Source organism: Babylonia areolata, chromosome 23 (assembly GCF_041734735.1).
Source record: "Babylonia areolata isolate BAREFJ2019XMU chromosome 23, ASM4173473v1, whole genome shotgun sequence".
Classification (NCBI taxonomy): domain Eukaryota; kingdom Metazoa; phylum Mollusca; class Gastropoda; order Neogastropoda; family Buccinidae; genus Babylonia; species Babylonia areolata.
In genome coordinates this window covers 18272926-18296897 of record NC_134898.1, presented here as the reverse complement: position 1 = coordinate 18296897, position 23972 = coordinate 18272926, and the positions used below count along the sequence as shown (strand labels likewise).

Sequence of the window (23972 nt, the reverse complement as noted above, 5' to 3'; positions counted from 1 at the left end):
TGGTAGGTTCACAAATGCTATGTTTGTGTTACGACATCTTTGAGTTGTTTTGGTTCTCACAGTGTTAATATGATTTTTTCTCGCTTTTTTGTGCCTGATGAATAGCATTCCATACCTCCACCCATTGGTATTTGTCTTCCTGTCCCAGTGTGTGTGTGTGTGTGTGTGTGTGTGTGTGTGTGTGTGTGTGTGTGTTTGATATTTTCATGTTACTCTCCCTGTCTACCTTTCTTTGTTTCTCTCCTTCTCAGTCTGTCTGTCTGTCTCTGTGTCTGTCTCTGCCTGTCTGTCTGTCTGTCTGTCTGTCTCTGTCTGTCTGTCTGTCTCTGTCTCTCTCTCTCAGATTTACAAGTAGAATTGATGTAGCGTATGTTTGCCCCATTCAGTTAGGGGCCTTGGCCTAATCTGAATAAAACGTTTCGCATTCTCTCTCAAGAATTGATCTCTTTAAGTCAGGCTTTTCATACAGTGATGGTTCGTACTGGAATAATCTGCCTTCCTTTTTAACACAGATAACCAGTAGTGTTAACTTCAGAAGCTCTTTAAAAAACTATTTGTTTGATAAAATGGAGATTACATGAATGATGAAGTCAACCTCACTGACAATGCTATTCTAGACAGGAAATGTTAAAACAAAATGCCATGCACTATTCTTCTTCTTCTCATTATTATTATTATTATTATTAGTAGTAGTAGTAGTAGTAGTATAGTGTGCTGTTGTTGTTGCTGTAAGGGATTGTGCATATGCAAGTGCATTCGTTTGTGTGTGTCCGCTTTATCATTTGTTTTTGTTTTTCTGGCTGTAACATTGCTTTGTTCTCTCTCTCTCTCTCTCTCTCTCTCTCTCTCTCTCTCTCTCTCTCTCTCTCTCTCTTTATTAAAAAAAAAAATTACTTAGCAGTAGGAGTGGTAATGGTAGTAGTGGTAATAGTGCTAGTTGTAGTGGTAATGGTGGCTTCATTGGTGTGTTTTGTGTGTGTTTTTTGTTTTGTTTTGTTTTGTTTGTTTGTTTGTTGTTGCTTTTTTGTTTGGGGGGGGGGGGGGTATTTATTATTATTATTATTATTATTATCATAATTTTTTGCTTGTTTGTTTGTTTGCTTGTTGATTTTCTTTGCCCTGAGGGCTGGATGAAAAAAAAGCATGTCCTTGTTTATTCCACTTCCCTCATTAAAGAAAATTCTCTCTCTCTCTCTCTCTCTCCTTCTCTCTCTCTCTCGATTTAGAAACTTTTCGAAATTCGATTTAGAGAACTTGAGAAGTCATGTCTGAATATTTCTACTGTATATCAATTCACAAATCCGGGTGAAGCATTTGAAGTTTGGTTCCATATTTTTGAATATATTTGATAAACTTGTTCCATTAAAATCTAAACGTAAAAAAAGAAGAAGAAAAAGAAATAAAAAGGAAGAAGAAGAAATATATACATATATTTCGTCTGAATCAAACAGTCCTTTTGTGGGTGTTCGTGAAGTGTATAATGCATTATCACACTTGCAACAAATTCTTACCGGAAGCTTGGATGGAATGTATAGTAAAATTTTGAAACTCTCTGCACCAGTTATTTCCGAAACCCTTTCTTACATTTACGACTTACGTATAACGAAAAATCAGTTTCCCAAGGCTTTTAAACTGGCAGAAGTCATCCCGCAGAACAAACCAGGGGAGCATGCAGATCCTTCAAACTATAGACCAATGTCGATTCAATATACTTTGTCAAAACCCTTAGAAAGCAACACCAAAACACATTTTCAATCATTTTCATTCCTTTAATCTGTTCCAGCCATGTCAGTTTGGTTTCAGACCTAATCATATATGCCACACCTCACTGACATCATCAACAGACAAGTGGCTGACTAATATTAATAATAGTAACATTTCTGGAGTTTTATTTGAGGATTTCGCAAAAGCATTTGATGTGATTGACCATGGACTCCTTCTTTAAAAATGGAAAGAAAAAAAAGAAAAAAAGCTTAGAATTTATGGCTTATCAAACAACACATTAGACTCTTGTCGTCATTTTTATATGACAGGAAACAACTAGTAATGATTAATTTCAAAGAACTTTATCTCTTGCCTATTGAATGTGATGTTCCCAAGGTTCTGTGCTGGGACCCTCTTTGTTTTCCATTAAAAAAAAAAAAAAATGTATACCTTCATTCCTCACTGCGAGATGTGAACTATTTGCTGAGGATACGACTTAACACGTCAACAGTTCAAATCTTTTAGTTTCTAGAATGTTGCAGGATAGTATTAATCAATTAACTGATTGGTCTGAACTGAATCGCTTGATTTTGCATTTACAGAAAACGAAATATATGTTTACAGTCAGACAGAAGCGTCAAACGTTTGCAACTAACTCCTCCTCTTTTTATATATATATATTTTTTTAATATATAAATGGCAAAATCATTGAAGAAGTTGACAGTCACAGTGTTCTTGGAGTAGTTATATTCCCCCAATACAAAAAAAAAGTTTCGATATCGATATCGATATCGATCTCTCTCTCTCTCTCTCTCAATATATATAATCCCCCCCCACCCCCCCCAACTGTTCCATCTTGCCTGTCGCAGCTTGCTCAATATCTGCTCTGTCCCTACATCAGTCTACGTTTGTACGTCTCCATCACATGGGTGGTTTGTGTTGGAGAGCCTTAGATTTTTTGTTTGTAGACTTCCCATTTCCACCAATCTTTGTACATCTTTTCATGGCTCGTCTGTACACAAAACCTCCAGACAGATCGATGGTGGTGAGCATGGGTTGAGTATAGGGATAGTACTGCTGTTCTTATTGTTGTTATTGTTGATGTTCTTTTTTGTTTATCTTGTTGTTGTTTTTTTATATCTTCCAGTTCCTATTCTTGTTTCTCTCCTCCTCCTCCTGGTACATTGACCAGATCATAGATTCCTCCCTTAACTAAATCTAGGTCAAAGATCAGGATTATAACGATTCAGAGGGTCCCGTTGCAAAATAATCTGCTTTACAATGTATTCCTTCTCATTTATTATTTAATTCCTGTTTTGGATGAAGCAGGTATCATACGTGAGTCTTGTGTGAAGGTCTTGCCTCTGTGTTTGCTTTTGTTTTCAATAGCTCGTTCTTAGTATGCAGTTAGATGATCATTATCCCTGCACTCTCCATTCACTGAATCCGATCCCAAACTGAGAGAAAACAGACCAAAATAATGTAATTACAGCAAACAAATGATCAAAAAACAGCGAGGCCTTACCTCATTATTAGCAAAGCTGAAGGTCACTTTCTCCAGTCAGAGCTGTGGGCGAATGCTTTGCTCTGAAATTTCTGTAAGCTGTAATCACTTTAACAAAGTTGCCTCGAAACAAAAACAAACAAACAACAACAAATACACAGACAGAATTGATCATTTTGCCATATTTGAGCTCGATCGGTAAAGAGACGTGAGGATGAAGAGTGGTTTAATGCAGGCAGACTGACAGGGAGGCAGATAGACAGACATGTACACGCCCTTAATTAAATATCTGCGGCGTGTTTGAAAATAAAAATACAAACAAACCCCCGAAACAAACACACAAAACACACAACACACACACACACACACACACACACACACACACACACACACACACACACAAACAAACAGCAAAACCACACACTTTCATGTCGTGATTGATGCACCATGATGCGGCAGAATTACTCTCTGGATGTTCCATTTTCGTGCTGGTCTGTTGGGCTGTTTTTCCTTAAATGACTTTTTCTTTTCAAACAAAGATGGAAATATGGAAAAGGTCAGAAAGCAGGGGAAATAAGATAAATAAATATATTGAAAATAAGGAAAGAAACAAAGAAAAAAGCACGTCAATCATAGATCCTCTCGTTGCACGTCCCGCCCGCCTCTATCCACTCCAAGTCCCTCCTCTCCCACCTCGGAGACGTGCTGTGAAAGTTGTCCTGCGAAATATTCTGTATTTACCAATAAAAAAAAAAGAAAGAAAGAAAAAAGAGATTATGAACAATCACGTTTTGTCAGAAGATAGCCGTACAAGGTTTGAACACAGTGCCAACGGAAAATATTACTTTTCGAACGGTTTGTGGACGCTTTGTGGCCGTGTTTATGTTTTTTCATGACTTGCCGTGCAAAGATGGCAGCCACCATGTTTAATTACACTGCGCGGACAAGAAGAGCTCGGTTGAGCTGTGTGTTTCTGATTTTGTTTCAAGTCCTACTGTGTACCAGTGACGTCGAAACTAACTCTGGTCCTACTGATGCAATGGCGAAAACACTTCAAGCAATGTTTGACAGATAAAAAAACAGAAAAGAAGATTTATTTTCTAAACAGTCGAAGCTCTACGCCATCAGATGTTGAAAAAGATAATTTTAATCGTGCTCTGGATGTGATAACTGACAAAACAGAAAATACTGACACAACATGATCGACAACACAGGAACTAGGGGCCTTTGAGCAGAGAAACTGACCAATTTTTTCATGCATTGGAAGAAATTCTTCAATATTCCCAGATCCCCAACGAAACCTACGATGTGTGCGTCAGCAAGGTTGTCGACATTCTGCAAGACACGGTGGCTGGCAAGACAGTCGCGTGAGGACATCGTCCGCGCACACCATTTTGGTTCTGGAGGCAGCAACAGCAGACCGTCGCCTATGATTGTCTAACTGGCCAGATGGCCTGGCAGAATGGACGTCCAAAGGCAGAGACAACCTGAAACAGAAAGGAATCAGGGTGACTGGGGATCTGACGGCTGTGAGACTTGGTACCCCACCCCCCCGCCCGCCCCCCTTCCCCCAAGCTGTCCTCCAGACCTACACCAAAAAGCAAACACCACAACTCCAACTTCACATTCACCAACCAGACCATTTGAGCATGCCGACAACACAGAAAGTTTAGAAACGGGAATCGTTTCCGGAGCAACGCCTCTTCTCCATCTTCTCCTCCACCTTTCCCACTCTTTTGTCCCCTGCCGTCTCACTCGCTGTGCGGAAACCACAGTAGTTAACGGTACATAACGTGTCCAGGCGACAAAAAAGAAAATAAGAAAAGTTATATACATAGTCATATAATATACAACGGGAGGAGGGGGAGGGGAATAGGGGGGAATTGGGGAGACGGGGCTGTTGGGAGGGTGAGGGGGGAATGCTTGGTTCGGATGCGGTCGTGTCAATATCAACACACACACACACACACACACAACACAACACAACACAACACAACACGAGAGAGAGAGAGAGAGAGAGGAGGCAACAACAAAGCTTTAAAGCCCATTCAACGTACAACGTCCTTCAGAGAAGGGGGCTAGAAAGAACAAAACATACTTGTGAACACAGCTTATGTAATTTGCATGAGTATTTGAACTTCAAACACAGGCACGGGCGCATACACGCACACACACAGGGAGAGACAGAGATGGGTGGGAGGGTTCGGGGAGGTTGGGAAGTTCGAATGAAAACCGAATCCATGTTGCTGGCGTCCACGATGGCAGTTTTGTTGGTCGATTTGCACGGAAAAGGTTTTGTCTCTCCCCAACCCAACCACCCTACTCTCTGAAAGGTATGCAAATGTCAGCCCAAAGGAAATGAGTAATGCTAATCAATACCTATTCTTTAACACCCCAAAACAATGAAATAATAATGTACAATAATTGAGGTCATAGTTTCAGAGCATGTGTACTGATTCATGTACGCTGCGAAACATCTGCGTGTTGAGAAAAGCAAAATCAAGCTGATGTGTGAGCTGTGCATAAACCGAACGCATTGGTCAGGCCTTGAGAGCCAATGTGGGAATGATTTTAATTCTTCCTCTTCATCTTCGTCTCCTCCTTCTTATAGTCGTTATAATAATTATCATAATTATTATGATTATGGTGATGATGATGGTGATTGTTATTATTACAACACAATTGCCTCCAACTACATTGCCTTGCAAGATTATTTTCTGGACATGAAATGCTGGTGTTAAAGGAAATGGATGAGTATCAAAGTGAATCAGAAGAAGAATAAGGGAAGAAAGGGATGGTAGCCTGAAGGAAGCACAGCTAGCGGGGCAGCATGCTCTAGTGATTTCAGAGCGAGACACACAGAATGTGACGGAGACGTTCTATCATGCTTCATGTTGATCGATGGATCTGGGACATTAGAAGTCATGTGTGTTGCTGGAAAAATAATGAATAATGATGATGATGATGATAGTAATAGTAATAATAATATTCATGATGACAACAACATAACAATGACAATAACAATAAAAAAAACACAAAAAATAAAAAAACAATGACAGTCCATTTCTATAGTGCTTTCAAACGTCTCAGTGCGCTCTGGAATAATTCATAGTCAAACACAATGCACACACTCACACACACACACACACACACACACGCACACACACACACGCACGCACGCACGCACGCCCGCACACGCACGCACACACACACACACACACACACACACACACACACACAGAGGGTCAGACGAGCGGTAAATCTGAACGTAAAACACTATCGTCCTTACCCCCACCCCACCCCACCCCCTCCCAACCAGGCTACCGCCCATCTCACCCCACTCATTCTCCCGAACAGACTGGAGCATTCCAGAAAGTCATCAAGTTCTGGTCTGGCAGGACAGTTGTACCCGGGGATTGATTTGTCCGTCTCATTGCGTGGAAAGCCAGTTCATTCAAAAATATAAAGGGGACATGTCATGAGAGGAAGGGGAAAACGTGGGTAAAAGGAAAAGTAGTGGTGATTATGGTGATCCATCATGCTGCTATAGAATTATACAGTCTGTGGAAAAGAACAGATTGAACAGTTAAACAAAGGAGGGAAATAAATTCATATTACATACAGGTTGATGAAATACGTAATTATGAATGTGTGTGTGTGTGTGTGTGTGTGTGTGTGTGTGTGTGTGTGTGTGAGAGAGAGAGAGAGAGAGAGAGAGAGAGAGAGAGAGAGAGAGAGAATGCGATGCGATTCGATGCGATGCGATGCGAATGGAATCATTTGTTCATTCTTATGCCATGGAATACATGGACGTACAATCACATCACAGCCATAACAAACTATCACATATACGTACGTATCAACAGTCATGTAACGCCAAATGAAATTGAGGTTTGAATCATATTGTTAAAATAATACATCATCTTTAAATTTGAAACACACACACACACACACACACACGCACACACACACACACACACACACACACACACACACACACACACACACACACACACACACACACACACAGAGAGTAGAACGGAGAGTGTCTCATTCTTGCATTCAGTATATGTCACAGGATCAGATTTCTAAACTTTTATTTTCTTTGTCTCTTTTGAACCAACGACTGATGTGTTTCAGGTTTATTTCGCTAGCACAAACCTACAATATAGATGTATAAATCATGACGGATAGAATATATCATTTCTGATGATTTGAAATGGGAGAAAAATACGAAATGGGAGAAAAATACGAAAAACAATTGTTAAGAAAGCACAACAGCGCCTGTACTTTCTTCGGCGCCTCAACAAGTTCGGAATTAAAAAAGAAATACTTGATTTTTACAGAGCAGTCATTGAAAGTGTATTAATCTTTGCTGTTACTGTTTGGTACGGAAACATTTCTAAGGCAGAAATCACAGCTCTGAACAGAATCGGAAAAAACTGCACCAAGATTTCCGGGGCTGATGTGCCTTCTCCATACTACATACATCATGAACGGCTACTCAAAAAAGCCATATCAATCAGCCAGGACAAATCACATCCAGTTTTTGGGATTTTCGAGATTCTCCCCTCGGGTCGTCGGTACAGAAGTTTTGGGACCAAAACAAATCGCTTCGCCAGTAGCCTTTTCCCCCAAGGCAGTCAATTCCTTGTCTCTGGAACATAATTATTATCCAGTATGTTTAAAGAGCATTGTGCAATCAACAAACATATACCTGAAGATCTGGTCGTCAGCCCCGTCCATATTCAAACGTGTGTGTGTGTGTGTGTGTGTGTGTGTGTGTGTGTGTGTGTGTGTGTACGCGCGCGTGCGTGTGAGTTCTTATATTTATATACACATGTATGTGTCATCATTTCTACTGTATGTGTGTTTGTATATGGTTTTCGATTGATGTTTTAACCTTTTTATGTATACCCCCCTCACCCCTTCCCCAATAATTCTTGTGACCCCAGTACACTTGGTAATAAAGACATATTCTGTTCTATTCTATTCTATGTGCATGAAAAAATAGTTTTCAGGACTGAAGAATGAGAAAATTCATAACCTTGCTAAGCAGGTATAGTCTTTTAGAAATTCGTTTTCCTAGATCAGCAATGTGATCAGACCATGACAGTTCACGACCAAAATAAGTTCTGGTGTGTATCCATGTGTACACCTGAGTGTGTGCATTTATTATTGATTCATCTGGCACACTAGTTGGGTCATGTACATAATTATGTCTGATGTATCACTGAGTTAAGTTGTGATGAAGGAGCGGTTTAAGAAATCAATAAACTTTAGGTGCGATCCAGCAGTTTCCGTTATTCTTGTATATCTGGTCACGGTAGTGGATTCAGATCGAAAATGATACATGACCTCACTGTAACAACAACAAAACCGAAAAATCCAGGGCTGGGAGGGAGATGGGGGTGGGCGGTTGCAAGTGCATACACATTCGATTCAAGGAGGAAGGTGGCGGAATGGTTAAAACGCTTATCTGCCAGTGCAGTGACCGTGAGGGTCCGGGTTCGAATCCTGGTCTCGCCCTTTCTCCCAAGTTTGACCGGAAAATCAAACTGAGTGTTTGGTCATTCTGATGAGACGATTAACTGAGGTCCCGTATGGTGCATGCCCTTGGCGCACTGAAAAAGAACCAAAGGCAACTGCAGTGTTGTCCTCCGTCAAAATTCTGTATAATAAATCCACTCTGATAGGTGCATAAAGATATATGCGTGCACTCAAAGCCTTTCTAGTGCGTTGTATTATGCTGCTGTGGGGCATCTGCATAGCAGATGCGGTGTAGCGCGTATGGATTTGTCCGAACGCAGTGACGCCTACTTGAGAAACTGATCTCAACAGAACTGAACGATCCAAATCATATTTTTGCTGCCCAACGGAAAGGATCGAGTGTGTCAAACTATATCATGACACAGACGATTCACACAGATTTATTAAAAGAACAGTTTCCTTGGACAAAGAGTTAAGACTCACTCCACTGAATCGCATTAAGTGCTATACTCTGCAGGTATTACTTATTTAAATATGTTTGTGGCACATGTTAAGTGCAATGAACATCAGTTTCCTGTTGATGCAGTTTGTAAATCAAGTACTATTCTGTGTGTGTCTGTTTTTTGTTTCTTTTTTCCCATGTCTGTTTTTTTCTTCTAACAATTCTCGTTTTTTTTGGTTTTGTTTTGTTGTTGTTGAGATTTTGCTAAATAAAACCCGAATTAACCCTTTGACTACTGCCGACGAGTACGCTTGTCAGTGTTGGATTGAGCTTTGCCTGAGACAAAACTGATGTCACAGGTCTGGGATCTGAGTGCATGAACGTTCTTAGCAGCGCGAAATTTACTAAATGTTAAGCATTGCCCAAAGTCTATTCTAATTCCATGGACATCGGAAACTTCTTAATGCCATGCAAAGATCACTTACAGTGCAACTCTGCCAAGGACGTGAGACATCATTCTTTATTTGGACTCCTTCCTTTTGGGACTGCATTACTGTTCCTCACTAAGATCAATTATACAACACAAAATGCAGTTCTTGCATTCCGAATCCATGCTACGCTGATCTGATTTCACTGATGTTCACCAGTCAAGCGGTTAAAATGGACAAAAAAGTGAGAGGAAGAAAAAACAACACAAAGAGCAGTTTTTGCACTTAGGATTCATTCTGTTCTGATCTAGTTTCCCCAGTGTTTAGCTGTCAAGAGACTAAAAATGAGGAACCCTTTATGGACAGGTATAATGATCTGCAACTGGCTGATGATGCTGTGCTGCGTCATCTCGGTGTGGTGCACGTACGACACGGCTGGCGCCAAGTGGGTCAAGATGAAGAAGTACCAGGACAGCATGAAGGACAGGCGCCGTGCCAACAGGAGACAGTCTGGCAGCAGGAGGAACTGGAGGCAGAGGTAAAGAGGCATGTGTGTGTGTGTGTGTGTGTGTGTGTGTGTGTGTGTGTGTGTGTTAGGGAGAAGGAAGGAGAGAGAGAGAGAGGGAGAGAGAGAAATTGTTAGCTTGAAAAACATTAGTATTGATAGCTTGAACAACAGCATTAGTAATGTTGTGTAAGTTCCCAAATATATGCATCCATAGTTTTGTACAGTGGTTGGGGAAAAAAGAATACCGCCACATGCTATTCAGTTGTTTTATATCCTGATTTCTATTTAATGTTAGTCAGCGACTGTGTGTAGTTGGACCAGCGCTTCCAGTGGCGACCGTGATTCTGTGCATCTTGTCTTGCATGAGTGTGGAAATAGACTCGTGGTTAGACAAATGTCCTTTTCTTTCTGGCTTTCGGTTTTGAAAAAATGGATTCAGATCAAACGGCGCCTGCCATAACCCACGCGTCCCACCTTCACCGTGTGTGTGTGTGTGAGGGGGGGGGGGGGGGGCATAACCCAATTTTTTTCCAGCAACCGTTCGCTTGTATTTTTCTAACATGCATGGGAAATCGTGGGAATCAGAGTTGTTGAAATGTTAGTAACACTTACGCAGAATCTTTTGTTTTTCGTGTCAAAGATAAGGTCGTTATTTTGTGAATAGCTAAGTGGATGTTTAACAGTTAAAGCTTTGTTGTTAAGATGTAGATTGTTCTAAAAATACTGACAATACGCCCGGAGTATTGAATATTTTAACGATTTTTGCAGCGGAATGGAAGCATATGAGAAAAGCTCAGTTGGATCAAATCATTCATATTCATCAGGCCACAGATATTGAAGTAAGACCTTTTATAACATATTTATCAGGCGACAGATTTTGAGGGAAGATCTTTTACAGTGTATTTGTTGAGCTACAGATGATAATCTTTTACAGTGTATTTGTGAAGCTGCAGATAATAATCTTTTACAATGCATTTGTTAGCAACAGATAATAACAGAAGACATTTTGCAGTGTATTTGTTAGGCTACATCTCATGAAGGAAGATCTTTTATAATGTATTTGTCAGGCCACAGATAATTAAGAAAGATCTGTTATAATGTATTTATCGGGCTGCATGCAGTGCAGGACCTTTTATACCGTATTTGTCAGGCTAAAACTTATGTAAGAAGAGATTGTATAATTGATCAGGTTACATGTAATGAAGCAAGATCTTTTATAATGTATATGTCAGGCTATTGCTTATTAAGGGATATCTTTTATGATACATTTTCAGGCTGTAACTTATGGGATAAGATGTATTTTTCAGGCTACACCTAATGAAGGAAAATCTGTCATCATGTATTTATCAGACTACAGATATTGACACAAGATCTATGCTTTTCTCACCTGTCTATAGGGATTTTTTTTTACAGAATGATTGGATTTGTTTTCTTTGGATCATTGACCTCATCTGTATTCTTTTCAAATTGATAATAGTTTAAATGACGCCCCACAAGAAGTCTTTAACTTGCAGGTGGGAATGAGTAAGACGGTTTTAAGGGGAAATTGAGCACCTGACAATTGGAAAGTATTCAACTAGTTACCCATTAGACAATGGAGAAAATAAGGTCCTTGAGAGAACCTCATGAACATTGTAAATATAAAGCTATTTCGGCTCTTTCGAACTTAACTTTGTACACGTTCCCTAGGCAAGTGGTGTGTGTGTGTGGGGGGGGGGGGGGGGGGGGGGGGGTGCGGGTGCATGGATGCGTGCATACGTGCGTGCACGTGTGCGTGCATATGTGCGTGCATAGGTGTGTATGTGTGCGTGCACACGTGCATGCATGTGTGCGTGCATACGTACGTGTATGTGTGCGTGCATATGTGCGTGCGAACGTGTGATGTCTCCTGTCTTGGGCACCGAAAGTTCGATGTTTTTTTTATACTCAATGAAAATGAACATTTTTTTTCACATAGGGTTTGTTCGTATGTCTTGACAGACCAGTTTTCTGCTTCTATATTCTTCGTCTTTTCTTCTTCTTGTTCTTTTTTTTTTCTTTTTCTTTTTCGTTTTGGCTTGTTTTATTTTGACTGTTGTGATATCAGTTGTGTTTGAGTGGTTGTGTTGGTGCGGTAGCCCATATGCATGAATGAGAATGTAGTGAAAAGGCATTTGCTTTTTGTTTTGTTTGCTCCCCAGGTCTAGACTAATCAGAGAATTTTTCCTCAAGCGATTCGAAAGGTACTGTGAGATTTATTTTGAGACCTTAGCATCCGTTGCTAAAACAGAGCTGTCTTCAGAGTGTGCCAGTAAAGGATTTTTTTTTTTTTTAATTAAGAGAGCCAGGTATATGTAAGCATCCACAGTGAGTTCCTAGAATATGGTCTGCTTTGGTGACTGTTGAGAATATCATTGTCAATGAAAAAAAGGAAGGACAGAAGCCACAGAAGCACGCGTATTTATATTTAAAAATGTTTTCTCCGTTCTTTCTTTCTTTTCCTTTCTTTCTTTCTTAGATCTATTTCGGTTTGTCTGTATGCCGTTATTTATTGTCTTTCTGTAGGTCTTTTTTTGTTGTTGTTCTACTGTATATGTAATATGAAATCATACTATTTTTGAATCACAATGATACAACATGATTTGTGCCAACTTTCATGATAACATATCCTTATGGATCCATGTGGACGTTTCTGAAGATATGCCTCGGCTTCTCTGCATATTTTAGACTCAGCTTCGGGTAAATGCTGTAAAAATTACTGTGATATTATTAAAACTGTGTGTGTTTGCCTGCACTATTACGCTGGATTTGTGGTAGCCTACTTTACAAAGCCATTAAGTTTTTGAATTATGCAGATAGTTTTTATTCAATAAGACATGGCTTGACACTCTGTTGACAGCTTTGTTTTATCGGAAGATGCAGTCTTTTTAGCATGTGCACAGCGTTGTACCATATGTGACTGTACAGTGCTGTTTACCATTTTAGCCTGTGCACTAATAAACACCACTAACACGCATACATCCTTTGAATGCACCATACGGCAATGCATATAACGGAATTATTTATTATTTTTTGTCTCCAACACGTCTCAATTGCTGTTTGTAGATAACCTACTGAAATATATTATCAGCTAATTCTGTACTAAATGCTTAACCCTTTCTCCGTTTACCTTCGTTGTAACAACCCACAAAGCATGCTTATATTGATGTCATGAAGTAATCATATATAAGATATATCAACTAATAATTATTGTGCTCTGAATGCTTAACCCTTTTTCCCCATTTAACCCATTTCCCCACGTTGTAGCACACATAAAGCGTGCTCATTATGATGTAATGAAGCAGTCACAGTAATGTATTTTTCTTCTTCTGTTTAGTCCTGCTTTTCGTGTGTTCGCATTGTAGTGATAACGGCCTGTCTGTAGCAACATACAGTTTTGATATATCGGCATGTCTACTACCATGTTGGCTGGCAGCATTGTGATAGATCAGCATCTGCACGTATCCACGATCCCTTCCCTAGCATGCTGTTGCCTGTTCGTTCCTTTCGCTATGTTCCTGTCTGCTTGTCATCTCCTTTCACACATCTGTGTGTCGCTACGACACGATTTTCTGTTTGTTCCAGGTTATCTTTGATTGTGTTTCCCATTGCCGGAAATTGATTAGCCTTGAAAATAATAGTGGTGAGATCGACATTTGACGATTAGTTATGCCTTGATTCATACCTACATTGTCTTGACAGTTGTTATGAGTATTATGTCTGGCATATCTGAGATGGTCTTGGTATAAACGATGGAAAACTCTGCAAAAAAGCCGAGCGAGCACTTAACTGCTCACCTAACCAGCCAAGCAAGCAGTGAATTAGCCATCTATCTAACCAGCCACCTCAGTCACATGTATGTGTACCCACTAGTCTACCCATATGCCCTTTTTTCCCATGCCAGCCTCCCTCCAGACTTACCTACCTACCTACATTAATTATTCCTGTCTACCTACCTATTTAACTGCTTACATAAATTCATGTTTGCCTGTCTAATAATAATAATGGTATTTATATAGTGCTGAATCTTGTGCATAGACAAATCTAAGCGCTTTCGCACCAGTCATTCTCACGCACGCATAACTCTAAAACTGGAGAAACTGTCTGCCTACACACTGACATAAATCCCGGTTTACCTACCTTCCATCGCCCATGTTTCCATATCTTCATGTCTACCTACTTACCAATCTCCCTTCGTCATTTCCTCCATTCCTTGGTACTTGTTCCTGTAATGAGTCATGTCCATTAGTGCTCCAGATTCGATTATATATTTCCTAAGGTGTCCAACATTGATTTTCTAAGCTGAGCACACATAGTAATTAACCTTTTTGGTGTCATATACTGTACCATGTCAAACTGATGCAAACTAGGCCTATGGGTTTGCTCTGCTTGGCCAAATTTCGTGCGGCTAACGGTGAAAAGACACCCCGTCTTGCCCGGTCCGCTCTTAGCCAGTCAAACGCCTCTGAAAGCTACAAGCGCGGAAATCTTTCCTTTGGGCAAGGCGCTCGACGCTCATCTTGTCGGGTTTACGCTCTGTCTCGTCTAACGCTTTTTTTGGCTATTAAGCGTGTTCATTTGGCCTTATTTTGTTGCATGCGACTTGATTTTATTGTATTCTTACCTTTTGTGTACTCGATTCGACTCTGCCCCCTTGAATCGTACCTTTTCTCAACCTCTCAGTCGATCCCATCTGTCCTTTCTCTTTCGGGCCTCGGAACTTTCGTTGGGTGCTTAAGCGCGGTTACCATGCCTCGTACGTCATCCCACGACAGCAGAAACCCTGATGCTGGGATCAAGACATGGCAAGAGACTCTCCCAGGCCCGGAGCTCAATGCTTTTCCCAATCGGGACCGTGGCGATGCGTCCTTTGACGCTGATCGCGGAGGCGACGCTCGTCCCATTAAAACGGTCATGACTGGGACTGGGTGGAAAAGGGGTACGAGCGTCGCCTTACGAGGTGTCCCAGCGGGAAGCCGGAATAAGGGGGAGTGGCAAGTCCGCTCTTGGCAGTGGGGACAGGAGGCTAGGTACGAACTCTCAAGTGGAGGCTGTGACCGGCCGTTACCCTTTTCCCCACGCTGAGACGGCCCTCAGGGGTTTCATTGCTATTTCCCGTCCTCCCTCCACTGCCGAGCCTCTTCCCTCACCTCCATCTGTGGGGAAGAAAATCCTGGTTCTGAGGAGGGGGGAGGAGGGGGGGGGGGAACCTCTACTTTGCCCAGCCCAGGCCAAGCGACCCCAGTCTCCCCAATGGAGGGGATTCGGGGTGCGTGGCCACCTGCTTTGCAAGTCTTCTCGCTATCCAGCTGGTCTCCTCTGCTTGGGAGGCACGCACGTGTCAGCGCACCGGTCTTCTGGCGGGACTGACAACCAAGTCGGACCTGACCTCCCTCTGACTTGGTCAAGTTTTTTCCCTTCATGGAGGTCAAGGCGCCAGTGACCCTTGGGGGGTGGGGTCACAGGATGGCTGGCGCCCACGGGTGGTTTCCCCCATTCTACCTGTACTGGGGCGCACCTATGGTGCATGCTGGGTTGCTGGGAGGACCAGGGGCCAACCCCTCATCCTCTTCCCCCAGGATCCAATCCAGCACATCTCACAGGGTGACACACATGGCCTTGACAAGTGGGATTGACGTCTTGTCGGTCAGGTCGAGCTCCTCGGCCAATATTGCCACTCAGTCCACAAACCGGGTCTCTGTCACCCCACAGGTGACCTCCACGGTCACAACGGCCTCCTTTCAGGACCGATGGCTGCAGTCCCCCCCTCCCTCTCCCCCCAGGCCTCAATCCTACAGGGAGATGAGTGGGCGTTTGTCCCCTCACAGCAGTCATGGGTCGCTCTTGCATCCAGGGATGCCCTCACTGGTCTCCCAGCGCAGCACCTTCCCCCATTTCAGCTAATCTATCCTTTAAAACGTCAGCAGAGTGGGACAGATTGGCCCGCCGCTGCCTTCTTGAGGTTTCCACGGCTTTTTCCTTTTTCGATGCTTTCCCCCACAGGGCCAGTGAGCTGTAGGAACAGCGTCTGATTAATCAGGATATGGGGTGGCTTTCCTCTGTCCCTCCGGGACTCTTCATTGACCAGAGTTTAACACTTTTGGCAATAGGGTAGCCTCTGGTCTAACAGCAGCCACAGACACAGCTACCAGCCTTCACTTCAGTACTGTGCTGGCTCGGCGTGATGCCGTTCTCCACATCTCCAACATTCCATTAGAGGAGAGGGCTGCCTTGCGGTCCATCCCAGCACAGCAGCACTCCCTCTTCGGCCAGGATGCACCCCATTTTGTCAGCCACAGGGCAGAGACGAACAGAGAGGTGGCTTCATATTTAGCCCACACCTCCCAGGGGCATCAGGGTTTGCTGCCATTGAAGAGACTGGCCACCAGGGCCCTTCCATACACAATGCCACCTAAGTCGAAGCAACGTGCGCAGAGGAATAAACCACCTCATGTCCGTCCAAGCAACCGGCCATGCCTAAAGCCAGAAGGCAGCACCCTCAGTGACTGGGCTCTGATTCAGCACCGCCAGTCGTCCACCCCCTCTAAGTAAGAAACCCGTCCCAGCACGCACATCAGTGGTGCGCTCTGGGACTGGATTGTGTCGGTGCTAGAGTTGGGGTACATGCTGCCTTGAGCAGAGGACTGCCCCCTCTTAAGACCCACTCCTCCACCTTATGTGGCCAGCTTGGCAGAGCAGGACAGCGTCTTAGAAGCAGAGATATCGCACCTACTCCTCATAGGGGCGATATCTCAGCTCTCGGACCCAGGCCCCGGTTTTTACGGCCGGTTGTTCATGATCCAAAGGTCTCGGGGCGCATTCGGCAGACCTCTCCCTGCAGACTGAGGCTCGCCGTTGGTGCCACAGGAAGGGCATTGCTCTTTCAACGAGACACATATCATGGAAAGCTAACATCCTGGCAGATGCACTCAGCAGGTCCAAGAGTGTCATCCACATAGAGTGGTCCCTGGACAGGGACAGCCTTCAGGGGGTGTGCGAGCGCTGGTTTCAGCCAATGATGGACCTCTTTGCCACAAAGTTCAACAAGATTCCCCACTTATGTCTTACTGGTCGCCGACCTGGAATCGTGGGCAGTGGATACTCTAGACTGGAGCAATCACATTGCCTACGCATTTCTTCCTTTTCCAATTCTGTCCAAGGTGACGTGGAAAGCCAGATTGGAACACCCGCAGCTGATTCTTATTGCGCCGAAATGGCCAGCTCAGCCCTGGTATCCGGACCGTCAGTCCCTGACACACGTTCCACCACTGTGACTCGAAATCAAACCTCATCTGCTGAGGCAGCCTCGTTCGGGGATCCCTCATTTCAATCATCAGCTGCTCCACCTGCACGTGTGGTTGCTGTGTGGTCGGAACTGTCAGCACCACCATTGAAGTCTTTGATCCCTCTGTCGGCCTCTGTGTCGGAGGTGCTTACTGAGGGGGGCGCCTCCACTGACTTCCTCTCTGTAGTCTCCAAAGCAAGGAGGGCGGGTACTGAGGCTTTATATGACTTTCGCTGGAAGAAATGGTTGCGGGAGTGTACAGCTCAGGACGTTTCCCCTGCTAACCCTAGGAGCATGCAGCTGGCCAACTTTCAGGCTCACTGCTCCTCGGTTCTCAACCTGTTTGCTAGTTCTGTGCGAGGGTACAGGTCTGCCATCTGTACCACCATCCGACAGCTTGATGGTCTTTCCTTTGAAGCGGATTTCCTGCTCAGAGAGGTGTCTAGGGACACCTCTCTGAAGGAAGCTAGAAACCCCAAGAGAGTCCCCCTGTGGGACTTATTCCTGGTGCTTGATTTTATTCAAAAGCAACCCTTAGAGCCTTTGGGTACTGTTCCTTTTGACTTACTCACCCTCAAGACCACTTTCCTTTTGTTGCTGGACACGGGCCGTCGTAGAAGCGAGATACATGGTCTTAGTGGAATGCCACAAGATCTGGTCTTTTTCCACAGAGATGGTTCCATCACCCTCCGTTTCCTTCCAGAGTTCCTGGCTAAGAACCAAGACCTGGAGGCCCCTTCCCCCTCTCTGACGGTCAGGCCTTTGTCTGATATTCTTGCCTAAGACGATGAGGATAGGCATCTCTGCCCTGTTTGGTGTCTCAGATACTATTGGGATAGGTCTCGCCACAGGTGTTCTTCTCAGAGACATCTTCTAATCTCCCTCAATGAGAATTACAAGAAAGACATTGCTGCAGGCACCATTTCCCGCTGGGCTCCCAAGTCATTCTTAGAGTCTACTTTCATGCTCACAGGGATATCAGCTGTCTTAATCCCAGAGCACACGAAGTACGGGCATAGCCACTTAAGCTGCTTTCCAGCACTCAGTGCCGCTGCAGCATGTCTTGGAGGCAGACTTCTGGCGGTCTGAGAATCCCTTCATCAACTTCTACCTCAGGGATTTCCGTTTGACCAGGGCTGACGGTTCAAAGGGGATTTCCTTTGTCGAGGTTGACACTGTCGTCTCGGTTACAAGGGCTCCCCATGCGAACCAGTAGGCGTCTCCCTCCTCCATTTGCTTTAAATTCTGCATCAGTTTGACATGGTACAGTATATGACACCAAAAGGAGGAATTTGTATGATACTTCCTGTTTACCATGTCAAACTCGAATGCCCGCCCGTCCGTCCCCACGTCTCCGCTGCGGTTCTCATGGGGCATTATTAAAAAAAAAAAGAAAAAAAAAAGAAGAAGAAAATCTCGATGGCCACGGAATGATTCAGCGCTTTCTACTTTTAGAGGCGTTTGATTGGCTAAGAGTGGACCGGGCAAGACGGGGTGTCTTTTCACCTTTAGCCACGCGAAATTTGGCCAAGCAGAGCAAACCGATAGGCCTAGTTTGCATCAGTTTGGCATGGTAAGTATATGTATCACCAAACAGGGAGTATAAGACAGACTCCTCCTGTTAATCAGTTCATTGTCACAAATACTAATTAACCCAATTAATCAATCAGCCAGACAGTATATGACACCAAAATGATAAGTTTGTGTTATACTCTCAGTTTGGCTGAATATATTTACCATGTCAATCTCGAATGCCCGACCGTTCCCGCGGTTCTTGCCGTGCTTCACATGGGGCGTTTCTTTGCTAGCCATTGGAATGACTAATTAGCTCCATTCGGAAATGACGTTTGATTGGCTATTCGCGAGACTTATCACTGAGTTGCCACGAAACTTTGGCCAACTGGAGCAAGATAGGCCTGGTTTGCATCAGTTTGACATGGTAAGTATATTTAACCAAACTTGGAGAATAGTACAAACTCCTCATGTCTAACTGATCTCCCTTCCACTTATATAAGAGTAAAATTAGACCCACCACCCATTTCTCTGGGACAGAACCTTCATCAAGGAGTTTGTTGAAACAACTTAAAATAAACTGGAAGAAGCAAAGGAACACTGTTGATAATGTATTCGTTCCGAATCAGGTTAATCCCTGTGGCTTTGCCTTTCTTCAGACGGCTCACGGCATTAATTACCTCTTCTTCCGTGATGGGTGCATTTCTTGATGAGTTTTCGTAATCTTCCTGGACCTGTGTAGATAAATTACAGTTTAGATAATCTGGATCTTCTACTGTCATGTTCAGCGAATCAAAGTGGTTTAGAAAATCATTTAGATTCATCGTGTTTTTTGAACCCCTTCCTTCAATTTTTTTTCCCAAAATCAATTTGATTCCAAGTGCTCTGAATTACGCAATTCATCATGCCACTTCCATTGCATACTTCTTTCTGCTCTTCTCAAGATGAGCATGTATAAACATTACTTTTAGTCATGAAATCTGCACGATTATGTTCTGAGTAATGAAATCTAAGTTTGTGTTTTGATGTGAAATGCGGGGATCGCTTCTGTCCACATCTTATCAAACCACTTTATAATTCCGACTGTTTCTTCTGCTGAAGATAATCAGGGTGTGTGTGATATGCTTTTTGATTGTATGAATGTCTGTATCATGCAATGTACCTCTAAACTCTGTTCAAAATTTTGTGAACAGTTTTTCTTTGAATAATTCCGTTTTGTGATCATCGCATGCTCTTGCTTACCATCGTGTATGTTTCACTTTCATTGTTTGTTTGTTGTTGGTGGTCTAATGTCCCTGTGTGAGAAGTATTCTCGCTGTTACTGTGTAAGATAACACCACATCAGAAAGCATTGCATCAAATGGATCTACAGCAAAATCCAAAATTGTGTTAATAGGTGATATGAACTAATGAAATAATAACAGAACAGTCATTACTCGTACACATTCCAACACCAGCATCTCTTCCACACCCTGCCATTTGCGATGCACAATGAAAATGATTTACATATAATTTATCTGGTAGTCTGTCACCATAATCATTTGGCCTGTGAATAGCTTGCGAGTTCCGAGTTGGTATCATCTCCAAGCACTTGTGTTGATTTTGTGTACAAAAAATATTATTAAAATTGTTATTTCCAATCTGACTAGAATTTGCAAACATGTTTAGTATGCATTGAAGTCGTTTCCAAAAGGACTTCACAATCATACTTTTGTGATTGATAATAGTTGGTTCAGTATCATCAAACAAATCAACACTGCTGTACCCCTCATGGGGGTACAGAGAATAAGCCGTTCAAACCAGCAGATCTTTATCATAACCTGGGGTATCTTTCTTATTAAGCGAAAATCAAACATACACAAACACGCGCGCATGCACGCACACACACACACGCGCGCAATTTCTCTTCCTCCCTCCTTCTCTCTATCTCATACACATAGATGCACACACACACACATGCCCGCACACAGCGCTTGCACACACACATACACAAACACAAGCGCGCACGAACGCTCCCTCATACGCGTGCGTGCGCGCGCGCACACACACACACACGCACGCAGACACACACACACACATTCTAAAGGTACACGGAGAGTTTGTTTTGAACACATCTCCCATGTAAAAAATGTTATATAGTTGCGACGGAGGAGTCAAACAGTAAGACTGATTTACAAAACAGCCAGACTGTATAGACCCTACACGCAAATGTACAAACGCGTGTTTGAGAAAAGAATGGGTTAACATTACTTCATGGCCTTCATAATGAAATCAGACACCACACGAACTTCAGTGATGTGTGCTTCCATTTCAAAATTTCCACTTCACCGTCGATAGTGAAATATCGATTAGGAAACTGTCTTGCAACATGTCTCCTCTCCATCTTTTTATCTTTTTTCTCCTCTAGCCTCCTCCCAACACACACACACACACGCGCGCGCGCGCGCACACACACAGACAAACAGACACACAAACACACACACACACACACACACACACACACATCCGCCACCTTCTACCCCTTCCTGCCATTGCATTGTGATGTGTCTCTCAGAAATGTTTCGTTGAAACGACCGAGAGTTTTTCCAGCACTCGTGACTTTGAGAGTATTGATTCAGTGGCGGCTGTTGTTTTTCCAACAAGCCCTGGGCTGGCGTGAAGCTAGGTACAAGTGGTGGTTGTGTGTATTATTGATTATCTGTGTTGTTGTCCTCTCTCTCTCTCTCTCTCTCTCTCTCTCTCTCTCTCTGTGTGTGTGTGTGTGTGTGTGAACAGGGTGGATTGGTTGTCGATATTAGATGTCTTGAAAGAAAAGAAACCCAAGCACTTTTTTTCATTCTTTGTTGAAATATTGTTATAACTCGACGCTTTATAAGAACAGGCAAGGCGTACGTATAGTGGGAGGATACATGAGATAACAAAATTGCACAACCCATAATAATAATACTACTATTTATATAGCGCTGAATTTTGTGCAGAGACAACCCATTACAGCTATTCACAGCACAAGTCAGCACATGAAATAGAATAGAACAGATCATATCACAGCACAGCTCAGCATAGGGAACAGAACAAAACAGAACACAAAGCAGCAAAGCTATCCACAACACAGCTCAGCACATAGAACAAGACAGAACAGAAAACAGCGTAGCTGTACACAATACAACTCACCACATCGTACAGAATAGAACAGATCATAACACAGCTGAGATCGGCACATAGAACAGTATAGTCACAACACAGCATGACTCAGAATCACCGAACGAAACAGAACATAACACAAAAATGCAAAGCTTTCCACAGCACAGCTCAGCGCATGGAACAGAAGAGAGCAAAACAGAAAAGTCTACAACACAGCGCAGCACACTATATACAAAGATAGCTCAGCACAGGATACACGATTTCAAAGCACGATAGAGCGCAATAGAGTCCAAAAGGCTATTGGCAGTTTTCGTTTATTTTATTTCATCTTTTTAAAAGTTTTTATACAAGCCAAAGGTAGACTGTCAAGGCCTGACAGCGTGCAAGGTTTATTCGTAGGTCAAGCTTCCTCTCCATTTCACCATTCATTATTAATATTAATGATGATAATAATGATACTATTAGTAGTAGTGGTGGTGGTGGTAATATTTTCAAGCAGAATCATTCCTGACGCTTTGACACCTCCTTGACGGGCGCAACAGCCGAGTGGTTAAAGCGTTGGACTTTCAGTCTGAGGGTCCCGGGTTCGAATCTCAGTTACGGCGCCTGCTGGGTAAATGGTGGAGATTTTTCCGATCTCCAAAGTCAGTATATGTGCAGACTTGCTTGTGCCTGAACCCCCTTCGTGTGTGTACACAGAAGATCAAATATGCACGTTAAAAGATGCTTTTACCCATGTCAGCGTTCGGTGGGTTATGGAAACAGGAACATACCCAGCATGCACACCCCCGAAAACGGAGTATGGCTGCCTGTATGGCGGGGTAAAAACGGTCATACACGTAAAAGCCCACTCGTGAACATTCGAGTGAACGTGGGAGCTGCAGCCCACGAACGAAGAAGAAGACACTTCCTTGAAACTGAAAACTGAAAACGTTTTGTTTTTGTGTATTTTTTTTTTTCCATTATGAAATTCAGAACTCCAACATTAATAGCCAATAGTATATGTTATGAAAAGTGATATGCTGCATTACTTGCTTCGTGGCTTGAATATTTGAAGAACGGGACGGGGGACAGAGAAGTAAAAGTTCAGGCCCACACCCATCCAATAATCGGTAAAATGCTGAAGCACAGAACACAGCCAGTCGATCAATTAGGCCAGCCAGTAAAACCGCTAAAAGGTTCCATTTCTCACTGCATCAGCTCTCTCTCTCTCTCTCTCTCTCTGTGTGTGTGTGTGTGTGTGTGTGTGTGCGTTTCTATGTCTATGTGTGTGTGTGTGTGTGCGCGCGCGCGCGTGTATGTGTGTGTTCGCGTAAGTGTTCTCTGTGTGTGTGTGTGTGTTGAATCATGTGTGAATACGTGTCTATGTGTACGTGCGCGTGTGATGTGTGTGTGTGTGTGTGTGTGTGTGTGTGTGTGTGTGTGTGTGTAACAAGAACAAAATGGGGTTTTTCGGCGGATCTTAGATTTTTTTTTTCTTCAGAGATTTATTTAGTCAAAAGAATGTGAATCCTCCTGACAAATTCTCTCACTCTCATATATATAATTATGTATAATGTGATATCGCGATTTATGCTATTGTGATACGATTATATCTGAATGGGATTGGATAGTATACGACATGGGTACCGATGCATGCGCTCAAACTGAAAGTCAGTCTGCCATATCCCTCCCTCTCCCCCATACTCACTTTCTTCCCGAGCATAACAGTTAATAACATGGGCACGGGACGGTTTCTCTCTCAAAAGCCAGGAAACTGAATCACCTCGGACATAGACGTAGAAACGATTTTGTTTCGTCCGGATGTCAGGGCAGGCTCTGACCCGTTTGACGTTGAAGTTTCTTCCGCGTGGAGTGACACCAACTGATTCCGAGGAAGGATTTCTGGTTTTAATTTGAATAATTTAAAAGGTAGAGAGGAGGGGGGAGTAGTATGGTAC

The 23972-nt window shown here is 43.1% G+C and overlaps 1 protein-coding gene and 1 long non-coding RNA gene across 3 annotated transcripts in view; one reads left to right on the top strand and one right to left on the bottom strand.

The window, feature by feature from the left end:
• Positions 1 to 23972, top strand: part of LOC143298182 (diacylglycerol lipase-alpha-like) — a 130656-nt gene that overhangs the window by 36181 nt on the left and 70503 nt on the right. For both annotated transcript variants that reach the window (XM_076610932.1, XM_076610930.1), the window contains exons 4-5: positions 9935 to 10106; positions 12257 to 12298. In XM_076610932.1, coding sequence (XP_076467047.1) covers positions 9935 to 10106; positions 12257 to 12298 — 214 coding nt within the window. The remainder of the gene's footprint in view (positions 1 to 9934; positions 10107 to 12256; positions 12299 to 23972) is intronic.
• On the bottom strand, positions 7408 to 22091 carry LOC143298183 (uncharacterized). The gene is made up of 4 exons (XR_013057361.1): positions 22063 to 22091; positions 19572 to 19625; positions 14279 to 14320; positions 7408 to 7865 (listed from the first exon to the last, which is right to left on the bottom strand). It is a non-coding gene; the product is annotated as an uncharacterized LOC143298183 (long non-coding RNA).